At 41.4% G+C, this 12,595-nt stretch overlaps 1 protein-coding gene across 8 annotated transcripts in view; it reads right to left on the minus strand.

Annotated features, from left to right (window-relative positions):
• The window catches only part of CNTN6 (contactin 6), a 194,000-nt gene that overhangs the window by 68,419 nt on the left and 112,986 nt on the right, over nucleotides 1-12,595 (minus strand). For 6 of the 8 annotated variants that reach the window (XR_014216004.1, XM_082209351.1, XM_082209350.1 and 3 more), the window contains exons 6-7: nucleotides 10,307-10,510; nucleotides 7,423-7,525 (exon numbers count right to left, since the gene is read on the minus strand). Coding sequence is in view for 7 of the 8 variants with exons in the window: in XM_082209351.1 (XP_082065477.1) it covers nucleotides 7,423-7,525; nucleotides 10,307-10,510 (307 nt within the window). In the remaining variant the exon portion in view is untranslated. Of the gene's footprint in view, nucleotides 1-7,422; nucleotides 7,526-10,306; nucleotides 10,511-12,263; nucleotides 12,335-12,595 lie in introns of those variants that run through there. The other 2 variants (XM_082209356.1, XM_082209354.1) reach the window with 2 other exon arrangements.

A 12,595-nucleotide genomic window follows, 5' to 3' on the forward strand; every position in this document is an offset into this window, starting at 1 on the left:
CCCTTTGCGTTAATAGGAGGCAAGCAGAAGCCATAATCCCAGTATGACAGTGTATAGAGAAATGGTAGACTGCTTATCATGAAGAGGAGAATATCTTTTGTACTGCAGAAATATTTAGGTCAGGCTGTAGTAGACAGGAACAAAGAGGATTCTCTCTGAATGTGTATGGATATGCCCATTTGGCAGGTGAAGGCTAGCAAATGAGAACTTGTGGTGCATGCTGCAAAGACAGGAAGCCTTTATATATGGGTCAACAGATGGATTCAGGGGCCTTTTACCTGATGAGTATTAGGATATTGCTGAACAGTTTTCAATATTAGGATATTGCTGAAAAGTTTTCAATATTATCTTGCTGAAAAGAAACCAAATCCACAGGTTCCACAAACTTCCTGTTGCCCCACATCACACCCAAACTGCAGCATTTACATGTTTTCGTGTGTGGAGGAAATGTACAAGATGCTGACACTGAGAAAGCTTGTGTGTCTCCTGGACAACATGAAGGCTGTGTTTTAGTTCCAAACAGCTGGGGAAGAAAAGAAAGTGCAATGAATTTGTTCGTGCTGTTCAAAGAAAAGCCCAAAGCCAACACTACGTCACTTAGCCAATCCTCAGCAATTCTGGGTAGAGACTATTACCACAGAGTGCTGTGTGGGATCAATAAGGATGCCTTAGGAAGTTGATCTTTATGAATTTTGATATGAATTGACCTGCTCTGGTGTCAGGTAGCCAGGCAAGGCTTACCTTCCCCCTCTCTGTAGATAAAAGCACAAAGCAAAAGCAGTCTTTTGCAGCAAGAGAGAGGTTTCTTGAACACAGCACAAACATTCAGCGTCCGTTCTCCTCACCACGTGATCCCTCCACCACTGAGCCTTCCGAGAAGCTACCCTATCCAGATGCCGGGCTCTAGGGGCTCATGGCCTGCACACTTTCTAGTGAGGGAGATCCAACCAGCTCTCTCTCTTCCCGTTCCTCTCCCCTTGGTTGTTCTTCTCCCAGCCCAGCCCAACTGTCAGTTTCTTAACTGTGTCCTTCCGCAAACCGTTGCTCTAGGTCGATACTATCCTCCTGCTCCAGAGGAGCTTCAGGATCAGGCCCTTGTACGGGGTGGGGGGGCTCCCACCATTCTTCCTCAAGGCAAAACCCTTCAGTCTGGTTCCTGACATCTGGTCAGAATCTATGAACTGATCTTCTGGGACTAATGTACAGATCAGAACTGAATCTGCACTTCTAAGATGTTTCTATGAAGTTCTTGACTGATTATATATAATCAAAATACACTTCATAATATGTATTCTGTGAGAAAAATAGTTAAAGATGCTTATTTTGAAATTAAAAAAATACTTATTTAAAAGTTATTTAAATGCACAATTTTGACAAAAAATAAAGAATAAATAAACCCCATGTTAATGTAGAAATGGGATGGAGCCAAATTTTGCACACAGGTCATATCTGCACTATACATTTAAAGCAGTATCATACCACTTTCAACAGTCATGGCCTCCCCCAGGTGAGAGCCAGTGTGGTGTAGTGGTTAAGAGCGGTAGTCTTGTAATCTGGGGAAGCGGGTTCGCGTCTCTGCTCCTCCACATGCAGCTTCTGGGTGACCTTGGGCCAGTCACACTTCTCTGAAGTCTCTCAGCCCCACTCACCTCACAGAGTGTTTGTTGTGGGGGAGAAAGGGAAAGGAGAATGTTAGCCGCTTTGAGACTCCTCAAAGGGAGTGAAAGGCAGGATATCAAATCCAAAACTCTTCCCCCAAAGAATCCTTGGAACTATAGTTTGTTAAGGGTACTCTTAGAGTTGTTCATACATTCCTAGAACAATATAAGAACAACTACGAAAATAATGGCATTCACCTGGTCTCAGGTTCATGTGAAGAGGTTACAGTCATTTATACCCTTACATGGAAATGTCTTATATGAATCAATTGGGCTCCTGAGTAAACATACTTGGAATGGGATTTGGGTTCTGAAGCTGTGGCGACACATGACTCTCAATTCATTATGAAAGGCCTGCTTAGCAGTGATCCATTGCAACTAAGAAGTGGAAATATTTTAACAAGGAGGGAAAAAAAGAACTCTTGCAAAAAGACCACATTAAAATTTCATATCCAGAGAGAGAGGTTTTGCTACTGTTCATTTTAATAAGAGTCCATGTTTTATGTGATAATTTAAAGACACTGGAAAAATACAGTGTTTGAATTAAGGGCAGATTTCACTTTATTACTTCAGTTCTACAAATACCCATTAGTAAGTAATTCCATACTCTAGTGTTTCTACGTTGTGTCTAATAATATAATCAGAAAAAAATAACCTTTGCTAACAACAGTATATTGTATGTTTCCCCCCTGATACTGGATCCGATAGTGATTCGGAAGGAAAGCATATAACTGGGCAAAATAAGCTTGAAATACTTATGGGATACTTTTCGACATGAAGTTAATATTTGAAGAAGAAGAAGAAGAGTTTGGATTTGATATCCCGCCTTTCACTCCCCTTCAGGAGTCTCAAAGCGGCTAACATTCTCCTTTCCCTTCCTCCCCCACAACAAACACTCTGTGAGGTGAGTGGGGCTGAGAGACTTCACAGAAGTGTGACTGGCCCAAGGTCACCCAGCAGCTGCATGTGGAGGAGCGGAGACGCGAACCCGGTTACCCAGATTACGTGACTACCGCTCTTAACCACTACACCACACTGGCTCTCAGTTTTGCAATATTCAAACTTTACAGGATTTTTCAATTATGCCAGGCCATTTCTTTTATGAGAAATTTCAAAGCAAAATTTCAATTCCCATTTTGAAGAATAAACCCTGAAGACGTTCAGAACTGGAATTCTTGCCAGAAGCTTGACTGCTTTGATTTAGGCCAGCTTCTACTTGAATTTCCTACAAGCTGTCAACTTTCAAACACTAAATTTTTATTGCAATGTACCCAATGCTGGGGAAGTCTTGTTCGGCCACCCTAAGCACACTAGGGGGGGTTCCCTGAACCCTATGTAGTATATTTGGAGAGGGATTGGGAGGGAGGGGATGCACATGAGAAGTGGGAAGGGAAATTCTGTTGCATAGCCAAAAGTCCTGGTGCAAGTACTTCTAAAATCTTAAAATGGTAAATGGCATACTCCTGCTCCAGAAAGGATTCAACACACCCCTTGAAAACCTGTTCCCAATTTTGGCAGCGATTTTACCCACCGAAACATTCCACTTTATCACTTAAACAGTTTGGTCAAATCTTTCCCAACCACACCAAGCTACAAGAGTGGCACAGCTGTATATCTTTATTTCCTACTTCTTGCCTTAAAGCACAAGCTTAAGACTTTTAAAAAAATAATTGTAATATTGTCCTACCATGTCCTGCCATGTCCAGTCCGTAAAGTGTCAATATGGGTAGAATCATGTTTCACTACTTTCCTGGAGATAGCATACTTTCTCTATGGTAATTTTTGAATAATACAGGGCAGTTTGCAACTCCTTTGTAGTGGCGCAGTTGTACTACCATAACTTGCTTCATTAGTGTACTGTACTTTTTTATTATTCCCTGTGACAATGCGAGCCCATGATGCCCTTAGTCCTCAGTCTGACCTGGTTTTTGCATTTGCATTAGTGTAATCTGTGGTTTGGTTGCGAGTTGGATATAATTGCAGATGTCACTGTGATACTGATGTTTGCATTATGCTAATAATAGTATTAATGAGGCCATGTTTCCTATTTTAAAAGATGCAGATAAAGGGGTGTTTTTTGGCATGATAGCCACTGATGCAAACATAGCTTTGTGTAAAAGGAATTACAAGATCTCAAATGTGTTATGCTTCACAAATAATTAAGACACCCCCCCCCCCGACACACTTCAGCATGAATAAGTGGACACAGTGCAGAAATGTGCATCTATGGCTGTGAAGATAAATCTATAATTCGTTTGCCTGAACGCTCCAAAGCATTGAAAGAACACTGGCTGCAGTCACTATTTTATTTATATCCTACAGAACAGGCAGCAGGCCCAGGAATCCATAAGTTACCAAATTAAAACGGAGAAGAAGAAAAATATTTTCTTCGAAGTGACAAGTCTAGTCACACTGGGCATCAATTTCAGTTTGACTGGAACAACGCAGGAATAGCCAATAAGCAAACCTTGTCTCTCCCTTCAAATGAAGGCGCATGCAGAATAACCCTCGGTCAATCATACAGTATCTGCGCTGCATCATTCATGTCACTCCTCTCAGGATACTTCACAATAAAATTAAATTTGCAGCTCAGATAATTACGACCATGCCTGGTTAAACAAATGAGACAAAGCAGAGATGAGAAAAGCTGTGCCGGTGGCTTTTGGCACCAAACACTGACATGGGGTGGGGGAAATAAGTTCCAAAAGGGCATAATAATTAAGTGGTTCAGCCTTCCAGTTTTCCTGCTTGATTATTTAGGTCTCGGCCCTGAGCAAAATTGCATGTTTGCAAAGAGCTCTAACGGAATAAGGGTACTTAAGGGACTTCCTCACACTGCATACTCCTGCCTGGCAACTGTGCTCCTATGTTAGGACACAGTTAGGAGGGCCGCATGCAGAAGAAGCAAGGCCAACACACAACAACACAGGAAAATGAAAGTAACCACAACAAGCTAGAAGGTAGAGTCTTCGCTCCAACCCATAATAACTGGATACAATATTTAACTCTACAGTTACCAATTACTACAATGACCAAGTAAAAGAAGGGGGGGGGGAGCTGTCACTGACCTCCTACCCTGGCCAATGCGCCCAGCAGGACTTAGGACATTTTACCCAGCCTGGACTCTCCACCCAACCTCCAAAGGATTGATCTGTCCCTTTTTTCGACTGAACCAAAACCCTAGGATTGGGTTAATTTCAAGTTTATTCTCCATTCCTACATTATTTTCTTGGCAAATTCAGCTCCAGCTGTGATTTCTGTGGTCTATTATGACAAATTGTTGCTTTCTTTTTAAAAACCTAAACTCTGCTGTGGTTGTAATTTGGGTAAGTCTCTCCTCCCGCCCCTGGCTCCCTAATTGGTCTTTGTTCTGTCAGGTATTTCACTATAATTGTGTCTTCTGCTGTCAAATAATATAAAAGACAGCAAAAGCTAAATTAATCCTTTGACCTTCAGCTTTTGAAACTAATTCCACTAAGAGATAATGCACACAATTTGTGTTTTCCCTCATAACAAGGAATAAGAAGAAGGCAGGGCTGAAGTAGCATTTATCTGCTGGACTCTTTACAAATATTCCATCTAACACTTATGAAGAAACTTTTATGAGGAAAATTTACTCTCTAGAAAATGCTCATTGTGTTTTTCTTTTTTAAAAAAATCCGACCAAAATATTTAGTCATAATACTCTAGAGAAGTCACAGTAAACCTAAATATATCTAGGAATCGGAACAGGAACCTGACATTTCAGATGTGGTGTTTTGCCAAGAGGATTGGAAAGAAGCAAGCTAGCTGGTGAGAAAATGCTTCCTTATTTATTTTTCAAGCATTTCACATCTTAAAGATGTGCAATTTAATTTGTTTCCTCACCCCAGTTTAAGCTCTTCTTTAATGTGGGTCAACTTGAAGAGCTGACACTACATTTGCAATGATGTTTAAAAAAACAAAGCAAATTGATTTTCTGGTTGCCCTAATTATTTCTTATTTTAAAAATGAATAAGAGATGGGCACATTTCCCCTAAACCCAAATGAAGATGTGAGGCAATATTTGGGTGAATACAGCCACAACTTTATTAATACAGCACATTTGTAAAACAAATAAGGCCTCTTCATTGCTGTTAATGGTGATGAGAAAGATGGGTCTCATCATCCTTGTTGGGTTCAACTATCCATTGATGGTTCCTGGCCTGAGAGAAGTCACTGTATGATCCTTCCTCCTCACAGTCCTCTACTCCTCTTTTTCAAGGAGGTGAGGGTGCTATAAGTAACAGCATTAACCACACACTGCCAACCCTTTGCGGCTAACAATGCTACCTATGCCTAGGGCCATGCCTGTCCCAGTTCCCTTGCACCAGGCAACCATGATGGTTGGGTCGGACACTCCTCCCTGCACTGCAGTGGTGAACCACACTTTCTGCCTGTTGTGTAGGCCAACAATTTCTCTGCTTAGAAAACCCAATGGTAAGAATATACCCACCCGTCATGACAAGAGGTGGGCAGACTCTATTCACCACAATACAGAATGGCACTCAGGAGCTTTCTTAGCACTTGGATAACGCTAACAGCTCTTTCCCAGCTTGTTTTGTAAGCGTATATTTGCATGTGATGCAGAGACAACACACACCATTGTACTTTCCACTTGGAAATGCACAAGCGTCCAGAACTCTGAGTTGTTCCTCAGAGTGAGGAAGAGGAAAAGAGGTAAAGTCAAGGCACAGGCACTTCTGCTGCATATCAGTTAACAAGTAAAGCGCTGGGAAGGTGAGGGAAATTAGATGTAGGAGCCATGGCAAGGATGAAGAGAAGGAGTGGAAATTTGTCATCCCCTCACCCACTGCCTGAGGCAATTGTCTCCTCTTGTCACATGACAGCGCTGACCGTGATTTTAATGGTATTGACTTTCACTCCAAAACTGTAATTCAAGATGGAGCGGTTTCCCTTGGGAAGTTGTGGACTCTCATTCCTTGGATGTTTTTTCATGGATGCTTTAGATGGGTTTCCTGCATTTCAGGGGGTTGGACTAGATGATCCTTGGGTCCCTTCCAACTCTACGATTCTATGATTCTAAGATATCCCTGTTTAAGGGGGGACATGAAATGCATGCTTAGTTACCTTGATCTGAAGAACTAGTGTCCATATTGTAGTTATTTGGATCAAATTATCAGAAATTAAGCCTTATATGTTGAAGCATAGGTGTACTCTGAAGTTTAAAAGCCACCAGTTTTGCATAAATGGAACATAAACTGGGACAGCAGAAGCATTTGCAGTAGTCTGCATAAGTTTCTCATGCTGAAGGATTTAATACCATTGGTAAAATGTGTACACACACACACACACACACACACACACTTAAAAATCAGCATTCTTTCAGAAAGATATATTATAGTTTTGTGAGAATGAATGCTTAGCTGGAGAAGCTTGGTTATCAGGAAACTGCTAACAACCTATTAAAAGTTGAAATGAAAAACCAATGACTTGGTGGAAAATTCACCCATTCCCCACAGCCTAACAGCAGGGATACAGCAGGAAGGTTCTTTGGACAGCCTCCTGCTCTGGTGAGATGGTATATTTGTCCTCTATAAGGCAGACCTGCAGGATTTCTAGGTAAGGTAATTTAAAAAACCTTTCTATGACCATGGGATATCACTCAAATCCAAATCAATACCCATTTGGTAGACTATTTGAGAAATGTCCTTATTTTATTACAGCAAACAAGCATTGCGATTTTTTATTTTTATTTTAGAAAAATAAAAATGAAGAACCTTACTTTCCAAGGGCAAAGCATTCCAGTTTAACGGATGAGCCTTTTGCTGCCAGTGTTGTTTCTGGAAAACGCACTTCAATCTTTGGTTCGTACTCCCCCATCACACCTGTTGAACATCAAAACAGGGAGCGCTCCAGTTGTGCCTCAGACCTGTCTTACTACAACAGATTATCAGTGTGACATTAAAAATTGTGGCCTTACTTCTTCTTATGGAAGCTAGTAAATGTCTTCCAGTGAGAACATGAGCAGGCTACTGTGGAAAACCTCATCACCATGCAAGTGCTTAATATGAAGTCTACAAATCAAATCATACAAGTGACTTCCCCTTGACCTCCTGAACCATATTGTGAAAAAGAAGCTAGCATCTGGCAGTTGTCATGCAGCACATTACATTCTTTTTCAAATTCCTAAGATGGCTTGATTTCTGTAAAAATGCAGCCCTAAAGTCGGATGTCTTTCACACGCCAACCCTCGTGAGAAATGGGTTTCCATCTGAGAAACTGGGCAAACCCCTCATTAGATGAAATTGCAAAACATTTTTGTTCACACCTTCCACCACATATCATTTTAAGCCTTTCTTCAACAAAATTAGATGAATAGATCCCATTTCCACTGAATTTAAAGTATTTTTTTCTGCTTTATTCTCTTTTTAAATACATATTCAAAAGCTTTAAAAATATTTTTTTCATATAGATGTAACAGTATGCCACCAGGCTGCACAACTTATTACTCACCAACCACATTTGCCATGTAATATACATGTACTTAGCAAACACCTATACTTTATGCAAGGGACGCGGGTGACGCTGTGGTCTAAACCACTGAGTCTCTTGGGATTGCTGATCAGAAGGTCAGTGGTTCGAATCCCCATAACGGAGTGAGCTCCCTTTTCTTGGTCCCAGCTCCTGCCAACCTAGCAGTTTGAAAGCATGTCATAGTGCAAGTAGAAAAATAGATACCACTCCGGCGGGAAGGTAAACGGCATTTCTATGTGCTGCTCTGGTTTCACCAGAAGCTGCTTAGTTGTGCTGGCCACATGACCCGGAAAAACTGTCTGCGGACAAACATCGGCTCCCTTGGCCAGTAAAGCGAGATGAATGCTGCAACCCCAGAGTCTTCTGCTACTGGACTTAACTGTTAGGGGTCCCTTTACCTTTTTATACTTTATGCAGGTTAAAAAAGAGGAGATTACTCAAACTGCTGGTAAGAAAAATCTCTGGCATCTCAAGCATCTGGTATATATCTGAAGGGGGAGCACATCAGTGGGCCTGACAGATCTCCAAAGGTGTAGGCCTGGTGTTCTGCAGCAGGGAGCCAATGCTACTCATGTAGACTTCCTGTCTGATTTCAGGGTTCTGACTCATGTAGGTAGTCTATACAAGTTTTGCCGCTCCCTACACCACATACCTGCTCCTGCTGCCACCACCTGTTCTGCCACCATTGCATGCCCTGCCACGTCCTCTGCTGGTGGAGAAGTGGCACTACAATCGGCACTGATTTTGGGCAAGATTGTCAAGATTTTGCATGATATCTTTCCCAAAATTGTGTGAAATCTTGCACACTCTGCCTCAAATGGCTCTGTCCTCCACCCCCTACCTTTGGGTTTCAATCCTCCTGGGTCATCTTTGAGGAAAAGGCAAGGGGCTAAATATGCCCCTGCTACAGGAACAGAAATGATTTTTGTCCTCCTGAAATGTAGGCAGTTGTACAAAGTCACATACATTGCTTTTCCCAGTTATGCCAATTGTCCTTCCCCACAGGGGAATGTGCCTTTAGGCTGAAAATGTCCCACAGCTTTACAGTCTGGAACATAACGCCTTGCAATAGTTGTTGCTATTTTATGAGAGCCCTTTTTGGCTACACTTAAGAGGGGCCATGGCTTGAAGGAGCCAACCCATTTCAAAAACACTTCACCAAAAGATTTCTCAGCTATGTATTTTCAACTGCAAACATTTAATTAAAAGCTTTTTTTTTTAAAAAAAAAAAAAGAGTGTCTTTCACTTCAGTGACTAAACTGGATTAAATCTAGTGTTCTGCTTTGTAGCTCTAAACAATGCAAGCCTGTCACATCTGAATCTGAGCATTCTTGGAATAATAGCATGTGGATTAGGATTTATTTTATCAGGCCTCTTTCCCCTGCAATGTGCTTGGTTTACTGTTGACATATCTTCCTTACAAACTGACTGGCCTAACAGTTATTTGCTCTTCCCAGAAATCCCAGGGACTAGCAATCTCTAACAAAGGATTGCTATCATGTCACCAGAATAAAATTCATTTTAAAAAAATCCCTGGCATTTGAAAAAAACTTTTGCAGTGTATTTAAGCCACTCTATTGTCCTTTGCTTATTTGCTCAATTATTTCCTTTTAGCAATGGTGAGCAGACTCAAAGTATAGACTCAAAAGGAGCTCTGTGATTAATGTAAATGGGTAACACAAATGTTGTGATAATCTATTGCACTTCAAAAATATCAAGGTGATATCATATGCAAGTATTTATAGTTCACTCTTCATTCAAGAGTCCCAGTGTGGCAAACGGTAACATTGAAATCACAGTTAACAATAGTAAATAAATAAGCAAGCAAACAAACAAGCAAGCAAGCACCATAACATTAATAACAATAACAAATTATGCAGGTGGGAGAAGCAAATAAGTGCATCTAAACCTGTCTTCTGAATGAAAATAATATACAGACATGATTAACCCATGAAAGGAGGCCATTCTAAACCTGCTTTTCTACCACGGAGAAAGCGCTCTTCTGGACCCCTCGGCTGCCAAACTCACTCTGTGTGGGATCACCAAGAGAGAGTCCTCTGTAGACCTTAACAAGTCGGCAGGCTGCATTTTTAAGGTGGTTTAATTGAGATTGTATGCAAAACAAGCCTTACCATCACTACGGAGTACAAGGGGTGTGGGTGGGCCCTGCACACTTTGTTTGGCTTCTGTGTTGGTTACAACACATGTGTAGTTGCCCACATCAGAAGGTTCCACTTTGGCGATGTATAGATTTCCTGTCTCTTGAGATACAAATCGACGACTGTCCTCCTGAACATATAAGGGATTATCATTGAAAATCCAAGCATAGGATAAATCTGGAAAACATCAAACACTTATTACACATATTTTCCTAGCAAAACTCTGAGAGATAGCACTATTGGAGGCAAACTGTGATTTCGGTTTTTGATAAAGTTAACTAACATAGAAAAGCAAGGCTCTAACGGTAAACCTTCAAGCAGTGTTTCATTCATCCTGATTCATTCATTGTCCTCTTCCTGTTCAAGTGGTTTTCTCCCCACTCTTTAAATGAAAATAAAATGCTGAAATAACACCACTCTCTTTGTCATTTGCCATTTGCAATGAGAGTGCGTTAGGGTTAGGGAAACATGCAGATGCAGTGATGTCAACAGCAAATCATGGATAGCAGAACATTTTAAAATCCAGCCAGGGATCTAGGTGGCAGGAAGAACACCAGTTGACAGATACATATTCTACACCTGTTGAATGCAAAATCAGTAATGATTTGAGCCACCACAAATCACCCATTTTCATCTCCAACAGAACAGTTTTTAATGGAAAAGAGTCACACACTAGAATGAGTTGCCATCAAGTATAGCAGGTTCGAGAGAAGCAGCCCTAGGGATAATGTGGATAGCCGTGTAGAGGCAAGGAGCCTATGTGTTGGGCTACTTTAACAGCTTCCCTTTCTCGTTCTAAGTTGCTGGGTACATTGCAATGGAATACATTTTTATCAGATAGGAGAAACTGTATCCTCAACGGGTTAATATAATACTGTCAGTCCGTGGACACACGTACATCTGCAAGTACAGCTGATAATTATATGTAACAACTGATTTTGAATTAGTTCTAAGGAAGACAAATACAGCAAGTGGGTGGATTACATTACCCTTGAGAAAGCTCTAAACTTTTTTTTCCAATTCTAAGTCTTCTGTCTCCACACTGCTTTCTTTGGAATGACTTTATAAAGTCTGGCAAAACTCACCCTTCCCTTTCTTTCACTACTTCCTTTGGAAGGACTTCATCTAAGCAACTCAAGACTAAAGGGTGTGTCTAGAGGAGGCAAACTTTTTCACTCCCTATCTTGGCTCATATGTGTGGGACAGGAAGTATAGGGATAGAAGTACTTAAAATTCAGGCCCAACACAGTCCATTTAGAAAGGGGCCCACTTTTGATAGACCTTTGTCTGTACAGCACAGTTGCCTTAGATCATCATATGCAAATAGCAATGCCAATTTGCAAGTGAAAACAAAGGCAAACAAACACGTGGATGGTTTAGGCTCAGTATGCTGCCTCAATTAGCCGATAAAAGCCATTGCATTTCTGCGGACTCGGAAAACAGTGAACATTCTTAACACTCAAAAAAGCAAAACAAATCCCAAGTATTATGTTCCGCGTGAAGGGTTCTTGCTGTCCTTGTGCCAACCACAGGTCATTCCCCTATTAAGTTATGAAAACACTTGACCAGACTAGTAGGAAAAAAGAGCCCTTCAGAGTCCAAAACCAAAGAGGGCTTCCTGCCTAAATTAACCCCATCTTCTCCAGTTCCATCCAATGAGCTATGGATTGGTTTTTAAAACTTTGACCTGACAGACGACAGTCTGCATGGGCATTTTAAGTGGGTTTATACAGTACTTTTTAAAAAGGCTATCATAGGCATTCAGAGTCTGCACAACCACACAGGTGATGGTAGACATTCACAGACACCCTCTGCACTTCAAATACTTCCCACTTTGGGAGCTGTGCTTTGAGGACCGACAATTCATATGCTAACTTTTCCTTTTCCTCTTTCCCCAGTAGCTGCTTCCTAGTGGGCGCTGGTAGCTCACCTCCTTTCTGATCCCCCAGCCGCTCTGATCTGTCTGACTCACTGCTCTTCTGTCCAGTGGCTTCTGTTCACCTTCTGTCGCAATTGTTCCTTCCTGCTGTCTGCAGTTTGACAGCTGACTGCTGAGCTCTTTCTATCGGGCTCCGGCAGTGGCAGGAGCGGCATGGAAATTGTATTTTTAATAAAACATAGTAAATCAGAATTTTTGAAATCTAGCAGTTTAGCATCCCTTAATTAAATGTATAATTCATGAGCCGAGCGAAACTCTCTGCCAACTGATTCATTTCAAAACGTCGACTCGTTCCCCATTCCAGCTCCTTGCCATCATCAATG

The sequence above is a fragment of the Podarcis vaucheri genome, assembly GCF_965113315.1.
Source record: "Podarcis vaucheri genome assembly, chromosome: 2".
NCBI classification, from domain to species: domain Eukaryota; kingdom Metazoa; phylum Chordata; class Lepidosauria; order Squamata; family Lacertidae; genus Podarcis; species Podarcis vaucheri.